This window comes from Panthera leo, chromosome B4, assembly GCF_018350215.1.
Source record: "Panthera leo isolate Ple1 chromosome B4, P.leo_Ple1_pat1.1, whole genome shotgun sequence".
In the NCBI taxonomy this organism is placed as follows: Eukaryota; Metazoa; Chordata; class Mammalia; order Carnivora; family Felidae; genus Panthera; species Panthera leo.
Window position 1 is genome coordinate 59,931,342 of NC_056685.1, and position 24,945 is coordinate 59,956,286.

The following is a 24,945-nucleotide window of genomic DNA, read 5'->3' on the forward strand; positions in this document are numbered from 1 at the left end:
AGCAACTTATTGCTGATCCAGCAAACCTTTTTATAATCATATGTAGTGGATTTAAGAGTGTCCCTGCTGCAGGGGCACCTGGGTGGCTCAGCATCCAACTCTTGATATGGGCTCAGGTCATGGTCTCACAGTCAAGAGAATTGAGCCTCTAGTCAGGCTCCACACTGGGCATCGCCTGCTTGGGATTCTCTCCCCCTCTCTATCAAAAATCAGTATTAATTTTTTTTTTTACAAAGTGTCCCTGCAAAGGCACGTCCAAGTGCTAACCTCGTGTATCTGTGAATGTGGCATGCATATATATATATATATCTTCATATATATATATATATATATATATATATATATATATCTTCATATATATATCTTCATATATAAATCTTTATATATATCTTCATATATATATATATATATATATATATATATATATATATATATATATATATATATATCTTTTCAAAGTTTATTTTTATTTTTGAGAGAGAAGTGGGGGAGGTAGGGGCAGATAGAGAAGGAGAGAGAGAATTCCAAGCAGGCTCTGCACTGTCAGCATACAGCCCAATGCGGGGCTCAAACTCACAAACTGAGCTGAAGTCAGATACTTAACTAAGCCACCCAGGCACCCCAACCATGTATTTTTTTTAAGTTTATTGGAGAGAAAGAGGGAGAGTGCATGTGCCTGTGAGGCAGGGAGGGGCAGAGAGACAGGGAGAGATAATCTTAAGCAGACTCCAGGCTGCCAGGGCAGAGCCCGACTCGGGGCTCAAACTCACGAACCATGAAATCATGACCTGAGCCGAAATCAAGAGTCGGAGACTTAACGGACTGAGCCACCCAGGTATCCCATACTGACCACATTTTTAATAGTTTTTGCAGATTTAAGGATCTTGGAATTAGATCATCTTGAATTTAGGATGGGCCCTATATCCAGTGACCGGTGTCCTTATAAGAGAGAAGGATATTTGAAACAGGCACAAGGAGAAAGCCATGTGAAGACAGAGGCAGAGAGTTATGCAAGCTGCAGAGCCCTAAGGTGCCAACAGAAGCTAGGAGAGGGGTATGAATTGAATCATCCCTCAGAGCCTCCAGAAGGGGCCAGCCCTGCTTGATATTAGACTTCTGGCCTTCCTGGTTTTTCAGAACTGTGAGAGAATAAATTTCTGCTAAGCCACCCTACCTGTAGTAATTTGTTACAGCAGCCCTAGAAAACAATGATCTATCATCTATCCACTACATGCTTTTTATTTTATAGTGGAAGTACAATTCTAAGAAACCAGTTCTACACAACCTCACAGAGTGTTTTCTGCTCATATTGGTATTCTTTAATATCAAGGTGACTTCCAAAATTTTCTATTTCTAAACTGCCTCAATGACCAGAAGATCACAGATCCATAACTCAATTATTGGTGATCACTACCTTTTTTGACAGAGTAAAATAGGAGTTCATTTTTTAGTGAAATATCAATGAAGAATAATCTCTAACTGAAATTTGAAGGGGCTTTCTTTTTACATCAGTGGCTGCCTCTCAGCCTCCTCTGTCCCTTTCTTCTGACTTTAAGCCCCAGGGCTCAGTCCTTATTCCTGCTCACTTCCTTGGTGATCTCACCCAGTCTCATGACTTTAAATACCACCTGTAATGCTGATGACTCCCAAATTTACAGCTCTCATGAACTCTGGACTCTTCCAGCTGTAACTATCAAAGATCTCAGACTTAACATGCTCCAAGCAGTCTTCCCCTCAGGCCTCTCCATATGCTTCCCTATCTCAGATGGTGACAACTCCATCTTTTCAGCTGCCAAGGCCAAAAACCTTCGTGGCATCTTTGACTCCACTTTTTCTATCTTGCATCCAATTCATCAGCAAATCCTATTGACCCCCCTCCCTTCTAAATATATCAGAATCCTACCATCTCTCACCATCTCTACTGCTTCCCCTGGTTAAAGCCACATTATGATAGTGTTAGAGTGAGCAAATTAAACCTAAGTATCATACAATAATGAAATAATTTACTTCCAGATTACTAATTTACTATCAATATCTACCCAAAGCAGTTTATATATACTGTGGCTTAAAAATTCTAGCAACAGGAACAAAAAAATAACTAAATTTACATAATAAAAACCTGAATGCTATACTGCAGATGTAATTACAACCATGTAAAAACTGCATAGCGGGTGGGGTGCCTGGGTGGCTCAGTCAGTTAAGCATCCAACTTCGGTTCAGGTCATGATCTCGCAGTTCTTGAGTTTGAGCCCCGCATCGGGCTCTGTGCTAAGAGCTCAGAGCCTGGAGCCTACTTCGGATTCTATGTCTCCTTCTCTCTCTGCCCCTCTCTTGCTCGTGCTCTCTCACAAAAAGTAAACATTAAATAAATATATATATATATATATATATATATAAATAAAATGCATAGGGGGAAATGTCCAGAAGCAAATAACATCAGTATACTTTCAACTAACTGTTTTACATACACTAGCCAGTTAGTTTTCTGTTGCCTGCAAACCAGTTTTTTTGTGACTATCTTTGTATAGATGTATCATAATTTATTCAACTCTTTCTTCTGATGGATATTCAGACTGTTTGAAATTTCTGTTAAAACAATGCACCCAGGGGTGCTTGGGTGGCTCGGTCGGTATGGCATCCAACTTTGGCTAAGGTCATGATCTCATGGTCTGTGGGTTCGAGCCCCAAGACAGGCTCTGTGCCGACAGCTCGGAGCCTGGAGCCTGCTTCGGATTCTGTGTCTCCCTCTCTCTCTGTCCCTCCCCCATTTGTGCTCTCTCTCTCTCAAAAATAAAATTAAAAAAAAAAAATGCTTCATTAACTCATGTGCATAATTTATGTACTGTGATTTCTGGTGTATAAATTCTCAGAAGTTGGTTAGGTTATGTTCCTTTTTGTGATCTTTCACATAAAGGAAAAAATAAATGTAGATGGTTAAAAATCTACCATACAGAAAATATTACAGTTCAAAGTAAGTCAACTTCTTCCTACAACCTGTGTCTTCCCAGGGGTAATTAGAAGTTTCTTGTCAATCAGAAAAACTTCCCTATAAATGTTTTTAAACATATTTACACACAAATACACATAATTGGAATCTTACACCTTGGTTCCTCAATTTTTTTTCATTTAATGCTATCCCTCACAAGTTTTTTTTCCCATATGAGCAAAAGGAAAAGAGTAAACCCACTGCTTTGGAAAAACTAAAGCCTGCAGAAAATTCACTACACTGAAATCAGTATCAGTAGGTAGAACTGGACCCGGAATAAAAATATCCTGAAACACAGGATATATACTTCTTGAGTATCAGATACTGCTAGGAAGGCTACATTTGGGCTTTCTATAAAACTAACAAAGCTGGGGCTCCTGGGTGGCTCAGTCGGTTAAGCATCCGACTTCGGCTCAGGTCATGATCTCACGGTCCGTGAGTTCGAGCCCCGCGTCGGGCTCTGTGCTGACAGCTCAGAGCCTGGAGCCTGTTTCAGATTCTGTGTCTCCCTCTCTCTCTGACCCTCCCCTGTTCATGCTCTGTCTCTCTCTGTCTCAAAAATAAATAAACGTTAAAAAAAAAATTTAAAAAAAAATAAAAGTAACAAAGCTGGTTAGAATCAGTGTTTCAAGAGTTTCTCCCTGTCACAGTGCAATAACCCCAAGCCTCAGCACACTGCTTTTGTCTGTATATACAGTTCAAGATGAATAGGGCTGGCCCTTGGCTACTTTAAAATGCCAAGGATTTATCAGCTGCATCTCCAATTTCAGCACCACTCAGTGGGCAAGTACACAGTGCTATCAAATCAAAGGCTGATGTGAGATCAAGTGAATGCATTCCTCAAATGTGAACTTCTTCTAGAATATGTTTAAGTCCTATCTCTAACTGAAATTTAAATAAGAATTTGAAGGGTAAAAAAAGACCTATCTCAAAGATTATAAGGTTTTTATTCCCAGTCTTGTAGACTCTAGACATACAGAATACAAGAGGTTAACAACATTCAGTGGAAAATCACTGGGATATACAATTGAAGTAATTCAGGAGGGAGAGCTGATCTGGAAGAAGAGTAGCTCTACTTGTGAAATGGAAGACTGTCCTATGTTGAAAAACCTTCAGGCATTAATAGGATGAGAGACTTTTTTCAGAAAAAAGCCTTTAATCCTGTCCATGAAAATAGTCCTCTAGAACCCCAGGCCCAGCCCTAGCAATACAATGTATTTCAGTTTTCAGGAATTTTAATATATGGATGGTCTCTCCAAAGGAGACAGCTAGTTTAAAAAACGTGTTGAGATCCAGTTCAATTGCTGAAAACACAGCCCATGGAGAACTGGGGAGCAAAGGCACACTTAATGTGTCTCAATTGCTTCTTCCATCTGTATCACTTTTGGATCTTCTATCTCCTTCCTTAAAGCTCCCAGACACGCATCCATGCTTTTCCCAGTGCGCCCACCACAAGTTCAGGCAGGGCAGAGCACGTACAAGCCACTCTGGACAGTAGAAAATCTATTAGCAGAAGGAGCCGTGAACCTCAGGTGAATAAGCCGTTTAGCCCTTAAAAACTTCAAAATAAAAAAGTAATTGTGGCCATTCTTCAATCTCCTTCCAAAAGAAGGAATTCACCCTTGGGGAGCAATGGAGTCAGGTATATTGTCTTGTATGCAGGTACATTAATAAGACTCTGGAACAGAAGGAAAGATTTTGAGGACTATGGCTTTTGTGGGTCACCCAAGTGTTCTGACCCACCTGCCAGGGAACAATTGCTAAATTCTAGGGTCTTGGAAGGAAATAAGAAAGGTAAATAAAAAGACAAGGTATGCCCTGGGCAGTTTTGTAGTATAGTCCAAATTTAACGAGGAAGATGGACAATGAAAACAACTACCATATGATCCAGTAATCCCACTCCTGGGTATATATCCAAAGGAAATGAAAAGCAGGATCTTGAAAAAATGTAACTCCCATGCTTATTGCAGCATTATTCACAACAGCCAAGACAGGGAAACATCCTAAGTGGCCATCAACGGATGAATGGATAAAGATGTGGCTTATATATACAACTGAATATTATTCGGTGGTAAAAAAAGAGAAAGAAATCCTGCCATGTGCAACAAGGATAGACTTGGAGGACATTATACCAAGTGAGGGAAGTCAGAGAACGACAAACACTAGATGATAACACTTATATGTGAAATCCAAAAAAGCCAAATTCCTAGTAACAGAGGATGGTGGATACCAGCAGGTGGGCGTGGGAGAATTGGAGAAACGTTATTTAAGAAAATTAGTAGACAAATTCTGGAGCCTAAGTGCACTAGGGATTATAGTCATCAATACTGTATTATGAACTTCAAGGTTGCCAAGAGACTAGATTTTAATTGCTTTCACAAAAAGAATTATGTGACACGATAGAGATGCAAACTAACTCTATGATATTAATCATAGGGTAATCATATTGTAGGAATCAGAGTAATATTTAATAAATAATTGTATCAAATCAACATACTGTACCTTAAACTTACACATTATGTCAATTATATCTCAATTAAAAAAAAAAAAACAACACTGGGGCACCTGGGTGGCTCAGTGGGTTAAGTGTCTGACTTGGGCTCATCTCACAGTTCATGCATTTGAGCCCCGCGTTGGGCTCTGTGCTGACGGCTCAGAGCCTGGAGCCTGCTTCAGATTCTGTGTCTCCCTCTCTCTTTGCTCCTCCCCTGCTCATGCTCTGTCTCTGTCTCTCAAAAATAAACAAACGTTAAAAAAAAATTAAAAAAAAAAAAACAAAAAAACACTGACAACCTCCTTCCTGGATCAAAATGCCAAAAGCTGAGAATGGGAGAGCTGACCCCACCAAGCACTCACCTCACCAAGCACCAATGTGAAGGGCTGTAAGGACTGGCTGGGCATACAGGTGGGAGAGACTCCACTGGAGGCTCTCCGTAGAGAAGAGAAGGCCTTGAAGCTTTTCTTTATGCCTTTAACCACAGTACATGGAATGCACTCTGCCTCCTTGTGGTTTTGTTACTCCTACTCATCCTCCAAGTCTCAGCTTAAATGTCATTTCAAGGAATTCTTCCCTGGCATCCCGATTCTACCCCCTACTCCATCAAAATTTTCACTGCCTACCATACCTCCTCTGTATAACTATTGAAGTGTATCTGTCTCCTCACACTCTAAGCCCTGAGATAGGCACCATGCCGGAATATTTTGCCATCTTCTTCCTAGTGCCCAAGGCAAGGCCTGACACTTAGGAATTTAACTCGTATTTATTTAATGAGTAAAGGGTGAGAGCCAAGTAAAAACGACTATCATTGTACGTATTTTCTTTATTTTGCCTATTAATACTGATGTAGCTTGATCCAGACCTGCCAACCTCCCATGTAATGACTATATGGTAGTCCCTGGGTAAGCCCAAATTTCCACTAACTTGAGCCCCTCTGTATCTCAGTTTCATAGAATAGTCCTCACAAACACGGTGGCCAAACTGCCCAGAGGTCTTCCAATCAACAGTCAGGGTGAAATGATTTATAAAGGGTATTAGTTTGCTAGGGCTGCCATAACATATCACGGACTGGGTGCCATAAACAACAGAAATTTATTTTCTCACCATTCTGGAGGCTGGAAGTCCAAGTTCAAGGTTGGGTTCCACTGAGGCCTTTTTCCTCTGCTTGCAGAAGGCTGCCTTCTCACTGTGTTGTCACCAATCCACCAGCAGAAAAGAGCTGAAAATAATTAGTGACTTACATTTTCATCATGATAGAGCATAAAGCACATTTGTATAGGGAATCAGGTATCCCAAATTTTGATCTGGGCACAGTTATTGATAAATATCCATATAATTGACTCCTTGGTTAAGAATTTACTCAGTTATAAAATAAGGGACCAAGTAAGATGATCTCTAAGGTCTGTTTCTGGTCTAACAGTCTAGCAATTTCCTTGGAAGAATCAATTTTCTATCCCAACCTTCTATAGATCTACTGATCCATGGCACGAGTTAGCTGCTGTGATTTAGCAACCTGGTAGCTAACCTCTAACAGATTGGTCAGAACCAAAACATTTAAGGAATAGTATAATTTTCTGGTAATACTACTACCTTTCTTCAGTTACACAAACCTGAAGTGCTAATAACCAACACAAATCAGCCCACCAAAGACGTCAGCTTTCCTTCTAACAAGGGATATAAATTTAACACACTGCCACAGATTTCCTTCATTTCCTAGTATTTCGCTTAGGCTTAAACCAAATTTTGTAAATAAAGATTTAATTCTCCAGATTAAGTAATTTTATACCTATGACACTTCTGTCATGTCTTCACTGCTACGGTACAAATACAGTTGGTGAGAAAAAAAAAATGTGTTAATAATAATGAGACTTTTTAGCATTTTTCTTCAAAATAGGTATTTATTATTTAAAAAAATGACACAAACTGGCATTTTATGACTCACAAATTATGAAAATTTTTTAAGTAATTTGTCTCGATCCTCCAAAAAAGTGTGCTCTGTCTTTACAGTCTTCAGTGGCAGTACATTTTGATGGTACAGAAAATAACTCCCAAACATTCCATATAACTTGTCAGAATGTACAAAGATATGGCAGAAGCCACAATCCCTACAGTAATTAAAAAAAAAATTCAAGTTTAAGTGTTACTGAAGTTATATAAACAGGGTTACATAATAGTAAACACCTGTGTGTAATTCTGCAATGCAAAAATGATTAGTTTTGTATGTTTTCGCTCTCTGTATGTTTAGTTTTATATGCTTCAGCCTTTCCAAAACAAATGCAAAAGCTGAAAATTTTCCAGTTACCTAAAACTCCAAAAATCTATCGTGCTGTGAAAAAACTCTTAAAAGCAGCATCGTTTAAATAGTGGTTAACTCACAAATGCGTATGCAACCACCACAACTACCCTCACTGTTACTCATTGTGTCAGAGTCACCAGCTTCCGATCCAAGGCAGAACCAGATGCCGTGAGGAGTGGGTACGCAGCCTAGGGCATCGAGGTGCTTGCTTGGGGCGGGGCGGGGGGGAGGGTCAAAATGGAAGGAACTTTCCTTACAGAATCCAAGAACCTGATTAAAATCAGCTCCTTTAAATTCTTTAATCCTTTTTGACCCCCTCCCTCCTCATCACTAAAATATAGATGGTACAAAGTCTTCACACAAAAGAGAAAATTTTTGACACTATTTTTACATCAATGCTAGTAACAACCAAGTTAGCAGAAAGAACTACAAAATGCAAATGTTAAAAGGTTTCCTTACTAAAGGGACTACAGATTAAGGTAGGCGCCAATCGGTTTCCTTAAAAAAAAAAAAAATTCAAACACATTTTAGAGATCAGAGGTCAACACTATTTTAAAAGGCCTTTAAAGAAAAAACCTGAGGCCGTTATATCCATATCTGATCTATGTAAATCACCCTATTTTCAAATAACGGACATAATTTAGTATTTAAATTAGCATTGTAAGCAATAAAGGACAAAAACAAAGTGCCTACTGAACTTATATACTTTATGATTGAGATGGTAAATGTGTGTTTTACCACAATTAAAAATAAACAAAAGAAGGGTACCTTTTGAGAACATATCAATAAGGACACCGTGAAACTGAAACTGTGCAAAGCACACATACATACGCCTCTGTTCTTATCAGAGTTGCACCGGAGACTGCTGCAGCAGGCTGGGCATACACACCAAAGCTGAGGCAACGCCTGGGCAGTACTTCGAGACCACACTGACCAACCCCCTTTGGCATCTACAGAAGCAGGGGTGTTCTCTCTCCGGCTGGCTGTTCCTTCTGGAAGAGCTCTTTGATCTGGGCTATTCGGCCATAGAGCCTCTCTCTCAATGGAGGGATGTGGTAGCTAGGGTCCAGGATGTTTGTTATTCTGCGCTCTCTCTCTCGCTTCCATAACTTGTATGGGTGGGGAGGAAAAAATGGTCGCCCTCTTTCTCTTCGAATCTGTAACGTGATTCCACTCACAGCAAGCATCCCCCATACTGCCAGGATAATAAAGTCTAAAAAAACAACAGAAAAGCAGTTTGAACTCTTGTCTCTTAAATACCTAACACAGATCTTAACATTTAACTTCTCATAGTTTAAATCTGTGTCATTCTTTCTCAGTACAATTAAGACTTTTTGGTGAGTTTGACCAAACATGTATATCTCCTCATTTACAAACCAAGGAATAAATAAGGAAGCTACGGTTTTATATTTTAAAATAGGAATTTCCTAATGATGGCATTTGAAAGTCCAGACAGGCTGTAAAGGAATCAGTTGTTTGGATCCTTGGAACTCCAACATTTTATGACCAATGCCCACAGGCATAGTTGTTGTGTTTTCCTGCAGGTGGGGTGGGGAGAAGGCAGTCATCAAGATACACCTCACAAACACACCATGGAACAGGAGATGCCACCTTGCTCTCTTTTTTCCCATTCCACTCAATATTGGGCCCCACCACACTCATAGGGTGGATTTAGAAATGCATGGAGAGAGTCAACACACTGTAACTGAGCTTCCAGTACAAGGCTTGGCAAAATGTCGTCTTGTATGTAAAATTTCCAAGACAACATGGATTTTGAGGTCTCTAACCATCAACCTCCTATCCAATGAGGGCAGGCTCAGCATAATAGAGGTAAAGATATTGCAATCACGATTGTGCTTAAATATTTTCCAACTCTAAGATATGCTTTTCCGTCTTCCATATTTTAACATTTCTGAAACCAATATATCTTACACTCACTGTGAATACTTAGTCATTTTCTCTTCCTCAAAAAGTTAATGGAAAACCTTTAACAGATAGAATCTTACAACTGTGGAAATGGCAACACTTCTAGACCGAAAATCACTTTTTCACTTTCAATTAGCAAATTAGCAAATTACATGCTGCTTTAAAGGAGGGAAACAAGGGAATAACTTTAAAAATTAGGCTGTCGTTCTCATCCCTCATCCCACCCCAATCTGTAAGGTGCCAAACAGTTTTGTTCTCAGACTTTTTCTCCCAACTGGAAATCTGACCAGGTAACCAAGTAATCCTGGTTGGGAAATTTCTTAACAAAATTCACTCAGTAGATTTTTAGAAGTGTGAACTTCCACCACTTACAAATTTAAATTATTTGCTCCTGTGGATTATAAGTTATCATTAACGGAAGGCTCTAACAGCATTTGTAGGGCGTGGGTTTCCTCCTTTTGTCTAGTTAGCCTTCTTTCAATTGAGTTACCAAGTGCCCTTGTTGGCACAGGCAGGCCAATATTCTTATTTGACTGTCACTCCAGTTCTTGGATTTAGTCTTACCATTAGTTTGAAAAGGCACATTTGTGAAAGCTCTGTGGAAATCCATGTTGAGTGCTCTCTTGAGTACATTCAGAGTGATATGAGAAAGGCTTGTGTACAAGTAACTGTCAAAGGCCAAGACCACCGAGTAGGAGCCAATGAGTCCACAAGTCAGTATGTTCAGCTGTGGAAGAGTGCAAGAGTTTAGGCATGGCCACTGGTAGAACAAGAAATTGTTTCTACGCCTCATTACTGGCCTCAATCACAAGGAATCACTTCTCCCTCAGGGCCCATGAAACAGGATCAAGTCTCAGAGCTGAATAAAGGCTACCTGGCAGGTTAAACTGAAAACCACCTTCGAAACCCATAGTGAGTTCTCAAAACAGAACCTTATAGAAAATGTCTTCCCTGTGAAAGAACCTCAGCAACAAAGTCTAATTACACAAAGAATGCTTCTTTGGAGAGACCGCTGAAACTAAGTACCCACCAGGCTGTGAATTATAGTGAGCCCAACCTCTCTGCTTCCACTGTCCAAAGCATATGGATGGTGGTGACCTGCCTACTCCACTTGATGAAAAACACTCTGTGATCATTATAATCAGAACTTCTCCTGCTTTCACAGTAATGAGGCTATTTAAAATTAATCATCTCATGAAGATTGTCCTACAGCTCTCCCCAGTAAATAAAACATGCAAAATGATGCAACACGTGAGCAAGTGAAGGCCCGGGACAATATAGTGAATGAATCTCATTGATGAAACACTCACTATTCTTAAGCAGCCCATGAAAACTACTGGAATGAGGACAGCTATGCAGGAGAAGGTCACCCAGAACACACCATCATCATGAAAAATCTTTAGGTTCCCTGAAAAAGCAAGAAGAAATCAAGAGTTAACAACAGGTTTACCAAGTTCAATTTCATCTTCTCAATATCTGAACACAGACACACATGGAAAGTTTATTGTAACAACCAAGGCATAGGCTGGCATTTAGAAATGAATTCTGACTTTTTTGATTTAATGGCCAATACAATCCCCTTTGAAGGATGTGTCTTAGAAGGTCAAGGGGTGGGATCAAGCAGGTAAATGCTCTGCATTTATTCCCAGGGAAATGCAGAAGAGGCTGGACGAGTCTAAACTCTTCCATTCACTAGCTGTGATGCTGGGCCTCACATTCCTAACCCATAAGATAAGAAGATTGAACTATTTTGTAGTTCAAACCATCCTCTCTTGCTCTATGCTTCTATCATTCTGTGATTTTGTACTGCAAAGTAAAAAGTGCAAGTAAATGGCATTCAGAGATAACTGTATGAAATCCCACCCAAAATGAACAGCAAAATCCTTTTACTAGATTTTTACCATCAATGCATTTCCTGTCCAGCCACTGCAGACTAGAAGATGTGACTCCTCACGTATCAGGAAAGATAGGAGCTAACCACTGACCGCACTCCTACTGAACCCTTCTCCAACATGCAGCACACCTGGGGTGACCCAGGAAGAATATATTAGAACTCCTATTTATAAATTAAGTTTAGAGGCGAGGGTATAAGCTGGAAAATTATTTGATACTGATACTGACACCATCATTCAGCCCAACTGGAAGTGGCCCCATATCTTAAGACCCATAAATCCCAGAAAAGGGGGAATTCCATAGTAAGATCGGACCTTGGGACCACACATTCTGAGAAAGCGAACTGCAACGTGCTGCAGTGAGGTGGATTTATGGGTCATATTCTGTAGTTTAACTCTATTAGCCTTCACAAAATACACATGCAGCTTAAAAAAAAAAAAAAAAAGTCAAGGAATCCAGGGATTGAAAACAGTAGTCGTGATGCCAGCATGTGAAGACTGACCCTTTCAGAGTATAAGCTCTTGGCTGGCTACATAATAAGGTGAAAACAGTAGCAATTTAATTAGATCTGAGAAGTTAGCCGCCAACTAAAATTTTAATGCCTAAAAATTTTTTAAATTTTAATGCTTAGAAATGTTTAAAATTTTAATGCTTAAAAATAGGACTTTGCATCCACCGGAGACACTGATCCTAACTGTCCTTCAGCAATGAGTCAGTTCATAAACAAACACATTAACTATTAAAAATTCTAACCAATCATCCCTCCAACCATTAACAAAATAAGGGAAGGGAGCTTATTAAGTAGTTGATTTAGTGCTTTAGAATAGGGCCCTGAATATGCATTTTCAACAAGCCTCCCTGTGAATCTGTCCTTTAGGCAAATCTAAACATTGCTACTGAGCATCAGACTATCTAGTTTTTATATATAAAGGTATCTAGTTTTTTTATATATATTGCTACCTGCAAGGGGGCCTGTGGGAATGAACTCATAGGTTTGCTAAAATCAGAACAAAGGGACTTGGAATAGTCAGTAAACACACAGGTTGTCAACTCTTTCTGGTCTTGGGGAAAAAAAGTCTTCAGAGAGCCAACCACACTCTGTCATATCATGCATTCTTAAGAGGTGACAGCCTCTTATATTCTTATATCTAACATTTCCATCAACTTTAATCTGAGGTTGATATATATGATATACACAAGAACTAAATTAACTTTAAGCTGAGGTTGATATATGTAAGAACATTATCACAAGAAGGAAATAGCCTAAAAGAGTACCTTAAAATATAAATACTCCTTTTTTTTCCTGCATTTTTGACAACAATCAGGAAATGTAAGTTATTATGCAACCGCAAAGGGCAGTAGAATGTGCCACTCAGGCATGTGGATTATTTTGAGCTGAAGGCACTCAAGACGAAGCAGAGTCAGGAAAAACTTTTATTGCTTCCTTAACTGCCTAAAAGAATGTAAATAGGGATCCTGGCCCAGGGAGAGAACAATTAACAGAGATAACTATTTTCTCTGAAAGACTTAACTGCCTAGCAGGGCAAACATCTGATTACCAAATGTCTGCTCTTCTTATCTTCTTGTCTTCTTGCTGAATTGCACCCCCAACCCCCACCATCTGAAACCCTGCACGCTTACCCCATTTCTTAGCTCCATATGACACAGAGGTCTGAAACTGCCTGCCTTGGGGTCTCATATTTTTCTGGGTCTCCTGTATATACAAAATTAAATTTGTTTTTCTTTTATTAATCTATGTCAATTTAATTATTTTACCAGCCAAAGAACCTTAGAAGGATAAAAAGGAAATTTTTCCTCCCCTACAAAAGAAAGTTAACTTAGAAAAGTTAACCACATTCTAAAAATTGACAGAAACTGAATTACTTTAAGAAAAAAAAAAATCTCTGACACCATCCCTGTGCTGCTGACCTAGAGGACAAGTAGGTACATTAGAATATCTGGGGTTTGGCAGACGGTGGAAATGAAAACCAGGAACAAAGCACCAGGTTCCCAACTCAGCTCCAGCAGAGCCATGCCCAGTTCATCTGTGGGATAAACGGAGCTTCTGCTCAAGATTCACCGTGTACTGGTACTCCCTAGAGTGCCACATCACACAAATTTCCAGAACTCAGGGTGCCTGGGTGGCTGAGTCACTTAAGCGTCCGACTTCGGCTCAGGGCATGATCTCATGGTTCTTGAGTTCAAGCCCCACATCGGGCTCTGTGCGGACAGCTCAGAGCCTGGAGCCTACTTCGGATTCTGTGTCTCCCTCTCTCTCTCTGTGCCTCCCCTGCTCATGCTCGGTCTCTTTCTCAAAAATAAAAACATTAAAACAAAACAAATTTCCAGAGCTCTACAGGTAAGGCCCCAAGTCCCTGAGAGGCAGTAGTTGTACCTAGAGAGCCCAAATAAAGGTCTTTCAAACAAAAAACTGAACACACAAAACATTACATATCTCCTACCCAGGAAAGCGAAGAACATCACTGAGGAGACGAGGAAGCCCAACACTAATCCAACACACAGCATGCAGAGCAGGAGGATTCCAAATCGCCACCAAGCAGCTACCAAGAAAATCCCACCAACGCTTCCAGCGACGGCTGTCAGAATCAGACGAACTGCACAGAAGAAGAAGATGAACTGTTTGACCAGAGGTGGCTTTTCCTACCACATGCTTCAAATACACAACACCATCACCAGAGCCAACCTTAGCCTTTCTGTAGGCCAGGTACTGAGGGGGTGACATGACACCAGCATGGCGGGGGGGGGGGGGTTGCCCAGGGAGGGGCTGGTCTGAGCCACGGGAAGCAGCAGATGAACTATACCTCCCAGGACACGTGACAGGTGTGGCTTGGCACAATCTATAAACAGGGGCTAAGGAAGAACGGGGGACAAGCATTCTGTTCAATGAGACAAGGCCGGGTTTTGTTTTAAGGTAAAGAAAATCTTAATATTTTTGATGGTTATAAATCTCGTATCTTCAATACACTAGAGAGCTAGAACACAGGTTTATAATCAACATGGCCCTTCATTTCCCTAAGTACCAAGAAATTCACCATGCAGATTAAAAACCCAGAGGAGAAGGTCTAAATAAGTAGTTTAGAAAAGACGTCTCCATTATGGGTAGCCCATTATTTACACACGTAATAGCACACACAATACTGCTCAAACTACACAAAGAAAGGGGGAGTGTGAACACAACACCTTTCCAATGCAACTATATTATTTTCACTTACCATCATATTTAATAAGTGTCAGTCTTGTAATCAGTATATAGAAGAAGAGTCCCATGAAGATAAAGCCTATGAAAAACAATTCTAGTAGCAAACCACCAGGAAAAAAAACAAAAAACAAACAAACAAGCTATGGTTATGTATTCTTTTTTACAGTGCAATTTAAATTTCTAACCTACAAACATATGCTTAAGCTCCCAGAATTTACACATATTAGGACATTTAGAGGAAAGAAATAATTACCTGAAAGACAAGAAAAATTTAGAAATCATATTAAAATGAATGCGATATTAAAGTACTAACTATTGGATACGCTCTTGCATAGAGGTCAGTTTCAACTGGTAAGTTGTTAACTGTTAATTTCATAGCTCACTCTAACATCCTCATACTTCCCACTGAAAACAAGAAGAGTATACTTTTGTCATTGTATCTGATCTGAATCTCATCACACTCAATTTGTTACGTGAGCAAAAATAAAAAGATAAAGCAAAATAACAAACTATTCTAAAGCAAAAAGTGACCTTTATACCTTCCTTTAATTCATCCTTTTTTGTCCAGGATGAATAATTAATCACTGTCTTCACCCACTAAAATACCTAATATATTTGGGACCTTGCCTGGGGCTTAAAAATTGAATTCTTTGTTACAGAAGCATTCTATACTTTGAGGAATGAAACATTCTTCACAATATTTTCTTCTCAATCAAGAAAAAAATATAGTAATTGAGAAAGAAATGCATATTTTAACTCGTAGTTTATTAAAGCAAGTTTAAAGAGTTTGAGATCAGGATTATTTTCGCTCTTCCTTTGATGCTCCAGTATACCCTTTGTTAACGAATTAAATTAGGATTTTTTTTTTAGTAATTGAAAACATTGTTACATAAAAGGCAGCCCAAAAATTCAAATCAATTCAGCGAGCATAACGTATACAGTCATTCCCCCCTTATCCGTGGATACTCTTTTCATGGCTTCGGTTACCCCGTGGTCCGGAAACAGATGATCCTCCTCCTGAGGTTCACCAAAAGGTCAACAGTAGCCTAAAGCTCACTGTGTGCCAATTCCTACCTACATCATACAACTCACATCATCTCATCGTACAGGCATTTTATCATCTCACATCAGCACAAGAAGGTGAGTGCAGGACAAGAAGATATTTTGAGAGAGGGGGGCCACACTGACATAACTTTTATTACAGCATATTGCCATAATTATTCTATTGCATTATTATTGTTAATTTCTTACTGTGCCCGATTTATAAATTAACCTTTATCATAGGTATGTATTACAGGAAGAAACATAGTATATATAGGGTCCAAGTACTGTCAGTAGTTTCAGGCATCCACTAGGGGTCTTGGAAAGTATGCCCCACGGATGGGGGAAGGGGAGGAACTATGGTATTTCACTCCCTGAATGGTTTTCACCGAGGAGATTGTGGGAGTTCCTGTTTGCAGTCTCAACCTCCTAGGACTAAGCAGACATTTCAATCTACATATAATATACCACAGACCTGCAGCATGATTTATAGGAAACATCGTCAACCACCAATACCAAAATCCACATATTCTTACACAGATGTCCTGATTTCCAACCAGTTATTTTTAGTTGGCTATCTGACCTAGCTAGCAACTGAAGAAGTTTGCTGCGCAAATCCAGTCTTGTTTCCCTAAGAAGAGGAAGTTATACTCCATCATTAAGGGAAAAAATTAAAAAGCACAGCAACTAAGTAAAATCTTTACTGAAAGAACCCCAGTCACAAATCTATGAAGACAGTTGGAGATAAGCAGTTACTTAATCTACTTAGAGGTCATAAATCTCCTAGCAGAATTTAAGCAAAAAAGACCACAGCGCCTGAAAATAGCAACTATAGCAAAATACCTGTTTTCCAGAATCTGTGTCCAAAGAAACAAATGAAGAGACCAAGCAGGGCAAAAAGGGTGAAGAACACTTTGGTTGACACTCTTCCTAAAAGAAACAAAAATTTAGTGGATAATAGATCCAGTTTGATCCTGGTATTAGAACAAAGCATCACGAAAAAAGCAAAGTGAACTGACAATAATTTATTTCACACATATATATATTATAAACTTACTTTAAAAATACCCTTGCCAGTCCTAACCAGTTATTTTATGTGGGCAATGAAGACCAATGCTACTGCTATAACCAAAAGAGGAACCAGACAATACATGCTTCCTGACAAGGTATGTAGCTCTATTGTGACATATTCTTGGGCTCTTGTGTGTGAGCGCGCATGCACGCACGCAACTAATAGTTCTGTTTCTTCACAAACTACAAGAAAAAAGGAGGGCAACAAGGGGGAGAACTAGGGATAAAAAGACATTTAAAAGACACATCAAGGGGCGCCTGGGTGGCTCAGTCAGTTAAGCGTCCGACTCAGGCTCAGGTCATGATCTCACTGTTCCTGAGTTCGAGCTCTGCGTTGGACTCTGTGCTGACAGCTGAGCCTGGAGCCTGCTTCGGATTCTGTGTCTCCCTCTCTCTCTCTCTCTGCCCCTCCCCGCTAGGAATCTCGCTCTCAAAAATAAACATTAAAAAAAAGTTTTTTTTAGGGGCGCCTGGGTGGCTCAGTAAGTTGAGCGTCCGACTTCGGCTCAGGTCATGATCTCATGGTTTGTGAGTTTGAGCCCCACATCAGGCTCTGTGCTGACGGCTCAGAGCCTGGGGAGCCTGCTTAGGATTCTGTGTCTCCTTCTCTCTCAGTCCCTCCCCAACTTGTGCTCTGTCTCTGTCTCTCAAAAATAAATAAATATAAAATAAAATAAAAATTTTTTAAGACACATCAACTAAATATGATATATAGGCCTCATGTGAAACCTAATTTAAATTTTTAAAAACCTGAAAAACAATTGGGATGATTGGGAAAATGCAAATACTGGCTGTTAATTTGATGCTATTAAAAAATTGTCTTCAGGGCGCCTGGGTGGCTCAGCCGGTTGGGCATCCGACTTCAGCTCAGGTCACGATCTCGCGGTCCGTGAGTTCGAGCCCTACGTCGGGCTCTGGGCTGACTGCTCAGAGCCTGGAGCCTGCTTCCGATTCTGTGTCTCCCTCTCTCTCTGCCCTTCCCCCGTTCATGCTCTGTCTCTCTCTGTCTCAAAATAAATAAACGTTAAAAAAAAAAAAATTATCTTCAAAATTTTTCACTGAAACTTATGTTGGTGATACTGTGGCTATTACTTTTTAAAAACGGCACTTATCTTTAAGACACACACATACACACACACAGAAATTGTGAGGAAAAGGACAGCCAGGAATTTGCTGTTAAAAGAAAATCCAATAATAAAGGAGGGCCAGGGGTGCCTGGCTGGCTCAGTCAGTAGAGCATGTGACTCTTGATCTCAGAGTTGTGAGTTCAGGCCCCACACTGGGTGTAGAGATTACTTAAAAAAAAACCTTTGGGGTGCCTTGGTGGCTCAATAGGTTGAGCACTGACTTCAGCTCAGGTCATGATCAAATGGTTCGAGACTTCAAGCCCCACATGGAGCACTGTATTGTCAGCCTGTCAGCACATAGCCCACTTCGGATCCTCTGTTCCCCTCTCTCTGCCATTCCCCCACTTCCACTCTCTCAAAACATAAAAACATTAGAAAATAATAATAGGAAATTAAACTAAAAAATAAAATCTTTAAAAAAATAATAAAGGAGGGCTGGGAGACAGAGACCAGGTGTGCATATAGCTGAAACAAAATAATAGCCATGAATCAAAACTGTTAAGGCTAAAAAACTGGTATAGGAAGGTTCTTTGAAGCTCATCGTAACAAAAAATTTTAACCAAAACTCACATTAAAATAAAAGAACAGGCATTACACTATATATTGCACATGAACAAATTACTGACCATCTTCATTATACATACCGCTTTTGAAAAAAATTGAAGCATTCTAACAATAAAGCACAATATGCTTCATGATGCCAAAGAATCCAAAATCTCATGGTCCTTAATAGGCACCAACTTATAAATAACATGAACTGAAAGATACAGCTTACTAAACAGAAAAATGCACTCACTAAATTCACCGTCACGACTCCTTGTGAGATAAACACAAGAAAATAACCCCTGAACTAAAGATGAAAACACCTGTACAATTTCATGTGAAAAATGTTTTAACCTGCCACAGATCGAAACACATAAAACACTTAAGGGTGCTCAGATGCAAATACCATGAAGAGCTACATTTAAGTAAGAAACACAAGCCAGAATTTGCAGGGTATGATACATACCCACACAGCAGTGTTTCTGAGAACAAAGCACCCAAAAGAAAGATGAAACAAAAGATAAAATGCCCTGTTCTGCTTATTTCAGACCTGTGGTTGAATGCTGTTCTATGACTTAATCTTTATACCACAAACATGGAGATTGCTGGGATAATTCTTTTTTAAATAAAATGTAGTGGCAGTTTCCAGTAAGTATAATCACCAAGGTTAGAAAGATCTGCTTCCCCAATAAAACCCGACACCCACAGTTAGATATTCCTCCATGATATTAGGCAGCAGAGAGAAACTAAACAGAACCCCCTATCACACAGTACCAGGAAAGGACAGAAAAAAACATCCAGGTAAAACCAGACAGCAGAAGGTTTCATAAGAGGTAGACCCTAGAGACAACACGAGAGGCGAAATGGGCATTTTGGGGGGCAGTGTAGACAAAGGAGTGAACGGATGGGGAGAATGGAAGACAGTCCAAGTGTAGAGGGTCTTCAATCATCACAGTATCACTCTAGGTTATGATACACAGGCCAAGGTCTTAATTAAAAGGCAATGTGGGGGCACCTGGGTGTCTCAGGCGGTTGAGTATCTGACTTGGGCTCAAGTCATGATCTGATGGTTTGCAAGTTTGAGTCCCACATCGGACTCTCTGCCATCAGCACAAAGCCCACTTCAGATTCTATGTCTCATTCTCTCTGCCCCTCCACTTGCACTCTATCTCTCTCAAAAATAAATAAACATTAAAAAAAAAAAGGGGGCAATGTGGATACTTCCTCCCTATTCAAGCTCAGGAAGGACATCCTCACATACATGGAGCTTAAAAATGAAAGCAACAACCGGACCAATGTTACTAGGAGGGGTCAACCCTAGGTTGGAGTAATAGGATCAGAGCTCTCCTTCTTAGGCTAACACATACAGACTGAGACCCAGGAGAGAGAGGCTTTCTGATTAGGAGGGCCTCTAGTACGGAAGGGCTCAAGGGAAGGGGAGTAGAGGAATGCAGATGAGATTAAGTCTATCAGTGAAAACACAAAATGTACATCTGCCTGGGTCTCCTACACTGTATCTCTCCAGGATCCTGAGCATGGTTGTGGAAGACTGGGTGGGATGTGATACAGCTCCAGCAGAGGAGAGGAAGCCCTGATCCCCAAACACAGTGGAGAGACTTCATTCTTTAGAGCAAAACTCTTTGATAGTGCTATTTGGACTCTTCTCCAATTTCTTTCCTCCTATTTGTTCTTGAGCATACTCTGGTAAGGCTTACCCTAGCACTCCAATGAAACAGCTCCAACCAACAGCCTCCACGTTGCTAAATCCAACGGTCATTTCTCAGTTCCTAATTTCCCGACCTCCAAACACTGGAGTGCCTAGTATCCTTAGACTCCGTTCCTTTTCTACATTCTCACTCCACAGGTAATGCCATTTAGTCCATGGCCTTAAATGCCACCTATTAAGCTGATGACTTCCAAGATAATCTCCAGCCCAAACCTCTCCCCTGAATTCCAGCATACATATAACCAACTGTCAATCCAACATGTCCATTTGAATGCCTCCTAAGGTTCTCAAACTGAACGTGTCCAAAACTGAACTCCTGATACATCCTCCCAAACCTGCTCCTCCAACAGTCTTTCCTGCCTCTGTGAATGGCAGCCCTAGCTCTCTAGTTGCTTGGGGTTAAAACGGCAGTCATCCTTTTCACCTCTCTTCAACCGCCTCATCTAACCCACCAGCAACTACTACTAACTCACTATTTCAAACTACATGCAGCCACTCATGGGTCAACTCTGGGACAATCTGAACATGAAAATAATGATAGTGATAGATTATAACCCAGAGAATTAAGAATCCATGGGTTCTTGTATATAAATACATAAATTAAATAGGGGAGAAAAGAAAGCTTTTCCTTACAATAGAATGCCAACTAATAACTATGAAAATTGATGAAATTAGAAAATTGCCATTTGGCAACCACCGAGTAATGAATGTTTCAGGCGAAGATCATGGGATGCTAAACCTAGCAAGGGAGAATTGAAGAAGGGGATATCTAGCTGCATTCAGAGTCCTGCCTAAAAATACTTAAAAGGAAAATAGTTACTTTACAAAGGAGAAACCTGGCAGACACCACTATCCGAATATCCAATGTTATCACCACCAGTAATGGGACAAATAAAGTGCCTCCTGAGTGGGACACAACATCACTTCTTTGTATTCCTGCCAAAAATGCAAACTGTGAATTTAATCACGAGGAAACATGAGACAAACCCCAACTGATGATCTTCTAAAAAAAGAAAAAAATTGCACCTATTCCTCAAAAAGATCAAGGACTTTTTTTTTTTTGAGGTTACTTATTTTGAAAGAGAGAAAAAGAGAGTGCGCGCAAGCAGGGGAGGAACAGAGAGAGGGAGAGGGAGAACCCAAATAGGCTCCGTACTGTCAGTGCAGAGCCTGATGTGGGGCTTGAACTCACGAACTGCAAGATCACATAGGTCAAGGTCTCGAAAGACAAAATGAGACTAAGTAATCGTTCCAGATTACAGAAGACTAAAGAGACATATCAGTTAAATGCAACATGTGATCACATTTTTTAAAAAAAAGGCAATTAGTGGAATGACTAATGAAATTTGGTAGCGTCTGTAATATTAAATAACAGTGATGTGAATTACTGTCAATTTTGTGAATTTGATCTTTTTACTATGCTTACATAAGAAAATAAAATTTAAGGGAAAAAGGTCTTCATGTCTGCAACTTCCTCTCAAACAGCTCAAAGGGAAAGGTAATGTATGTGCACATGAGCGCACTACAGAGAGTTACAAAGCAAATAGCATGATAACGTTAACATTCTGAGGAATCTGGGTGAAGATTATGCAGTAATTCTTAGTATTTCTTCATTTTTTCTGTGAAACTATTTCAGAATAAAATGTTAAATACACACATGCACGATCCTGCAACCCCTCAATGCCACCATTCTATCTAAACCACCGTCCTCTCTCATCTGTATTACCATGGCCTGCTAATCAATCTCCATTTCTGATCTTGCCCTGACTTTTCTCAAAAAAGCAGCCGAGTGATACCGTCAAAATAGGAGTCGGATCATGGCATTCCCTGCTCAAAACCTCCAAAGCCTTTCCATTTCACTCTGAACAGAAGCTGACTCCCGCACTGTGACCTACGTGGCTGCACCTTTCACCCTCCCCAGTCTCCTCCAGCCACTGTTCTCACAGAAGTTCTTCAAACACACCGAGAAGGCTCCTACCTGAGGACCTTTGTTCCCTCTGCCTGGCAGTATTGCTCAGACATACGTGTGGTTCCCTGCCTCGCCTCAGGTCTCTACTCAATGGTTAGCTCCCCACCATGGGCTTCCCTGGCCATCTCTCTCAAAATTCCCCCCTCACTGCCACTTGTTATCTACCTTCCCTACAAAATTTTCACTTCTTAGTGCTCATCAGTTTCTCACATGATGTGTATTTTACAAATTTATCTTGTCTGGCTCATCTCCCCTGCTGGAACATAAGCTCCGAAAGAGCAGGTGTCTTGTCTGTTTTGTTCACTGCTGTATATATACCTGTGCCTAGAAACAGATGGAATAACGTAGGGGCTCAAAAGGCATCTACTGAATGAAGACTAGACAAAAGCACTTTTTAATATTCTTATGTTCTGTATTGGTTGACATAAACCTGCAAAGTCGAAGAAGAAATTTCCAAGTTTAAATCCATATACTCACCAAGGGAAGAACAATTACCCTCCACGGCCACAAAGCTGCAAGCATATGTATGAGCAGGAACATAAGCAGCAGATGTATTTAGAAACGGATCCCGAACAACAACGTTATAAATAACACCTTGTCCTCGGAGGGAGGAGAAGGAAACAGTTGTCTTATCATTAGCTGTGAGGGTAACCACCTGAAGCCAAAAATAATCTGTGATTAGTGTTCAGATTTTTTAAAAAAGCTGTTCTATTATAATCCCACCTACATGTGATATTAAATTGTAATATTAAGTTATAATTCTTGTTTAAAATACATACCGACCCATTTAGCTCTGTCAAAAGATTGTCCTACACAGTTTATATACATGCTACTATAAGGAAGTTCTTACACAAAATGCTTCTAAAGTTTTTGTATAGCATCAAATGTCAACGATGTAAGTAAAAGTGTAAACACTAGGACAAAATTGAAAATTTTTTTCTCATATGCTAGATTATAAACACAAGGGCAAGAGCCAGATTTATTCTGCTCACTAGTCCTTCTTCTCTTCATACTCAGCACAATGCTTGACACAGAGTTAGTGTTCAACAAATGTTAGCTATTGCTACTAGCTATATAGAACTGTCATAGACAAGTGTTTACTAACATCTCACAGGACCCATTTATTTTTGTCTAACAGACTCTGCAGTAAGAAAACATTCCACATAGTTGTATTATGCAGTACTCTTTCACTTCAAAAACTCCCTTTTAAAGCTTGTTAATTTTTAGATAGGTAACAGAAGATATATGTTTTTAGATATATGTAACAGAAGAAACAAAGGCCCTACATGGCCAGAATACACAAATATGTTCCTGCTAATAAAAGTTAAAACATTTAATACTAGAGTTTCAGGAATAATTACAAGCCTCTTAGAAAACTTCTGTTTAAAAATATTGCTTAGCCTTCAAAAATATGTTTCTGGCAAAGGACTGGTCAAGTTCAACAAAATGTTAACATTACCTCCTACCCCCAAATTTTTTATTATGAATAATTCAACCTTATAGAAATGTTGAAAGAATAAAATGAACCATATATACCACCACTTATATTTAACAATTGTTAATGTTTTATATTTCTTTTTTTATTTCTCCCTCCTTCTTCCTCTTTTTCCTACTGAACCATTTTACAGTAAGTTACAGATACAACATTTCACTCCTAAATGCTTCAATGTGCACACTCTAAAACAGTGTTTCTCAAACCTAATGTGCCTGTAAATCACTGGTATTACTTGTTATAATCCAGATTCTGATTCTGTTGGTCAGGGGAGGCACCCGAGAGAGGGTCCACTTTTCTAGCACTCATCAGGTGATGTCAATGCTACCCATTCATCTACACTCTGAGTAGCAAGGCACTAAGTGCGAGGGTATTCTATAAATCCCTAATGCCTTTGCTCACCTAAGAAAATCAATAATCGCTTATAATCTAATACACAGTCCATATTCAGATTTTTCCCATATGTCTTTTACAGCTGTTCCCCACCGCTTAACCAAAATCCAACCATTTTATGCATGGTGTTTATCTCCAATCTAGGATCATCCTTCCCATCACTCTCTCCCACCCATCCAATGACCTTTAAGGAGATCTAAGAACAGTTGTCTTATAGGGGCATCTGACTGACTCAGTTGGTAAAGCATGCAACTCCTTTTTTTTTTTTTTTAAGTTTATTTATCCATTTTGAAACAGAGAGAGAAAGTCAGAGAGAGAAGGAGAGAGAGAATCCCAAGCAGGCTCCATGTTGTCAGCGCAGAGCCCAATGCAGAGCTCGAACTCATGAACTGTGAGATCATGACCTAAGCAGAAACCAAGAGTTGGATGCTCAACAGACTGAGCTGCCCAGGTGTCCCAGCATGCAACTCTTGACCTCAGTGTTGTAAATTCAAGTCCCACATTGGGTGTAGAGATTACTTAAAAATAAAATCTAAAAAAAACAAAAACAAAAAACAAACCAAAACAAAACAAGAGCAGTTGTCTTACTGAACATTCCACAATCTGGATTTGTCAGATTGTGCTCAAGGTATCCCACTTATTCTTTTATCCCATGTATTTTCTGCAAACAGGAATTACAATGGACTGAATTCAGTTAAACATATTTTGCTAGAATACTTTAGAGATGATGGCGATGATGTCAGATTGTGCCGTATGAGCATGTAA

General features: G+C 39.8%; 1 protein-coding gene across 3 annotated transcripts in view; it reads right to left on the bottom strand.

Annotated features, from left to right (window-relative positions):
• Positions 1-7,906: 7,906 nt before the first annotated feature.
• The window catches only part of TM7SF3 (transmembrane 7 superfamily member 3), a 36,090-nt gene continuing 19,051 nt past the window's right edge, over positions 7,907-24,945 (bottom strand). For 2 of the 3 annotated variants that reach the window (XM_042946123.1, XM_042946125.1), the window contains exons 6-12: positions 22,773-22,950; positions 16,703-16,789; positions 14,832-14,912; positions 14,061-14,213; positions 11,016-11,113; positions 10,270-10,432; positions 7,907-8,992 (exon numbers count right to left, since the gene is read on the bottom strand). In XM_042946123.1, coding sequence (XP_042802057.1) covers positions 8,730-8,992; positions 10,270-10,432; positions 11,016-11,113; positions 14,061-14,213; positions 14,832-14,912; positions 16,703-16,789; positions 22,773-22,950 — 1,023 coding nt within the window. In that variant the 3' untranslated portion in view covers positions 7,907-8,729. The remainder of the gene's footprint in view (positions 8,993-10,269; positions 10,433-11,015; positions 11,114-14,060; positions 14,214-14,831; positions 14,913-16,702; positions 16,790-22,772; positions 22,951-24,945) is intronic. The other variant, XM_042946124.1, reaches the window with a different exon arrangement.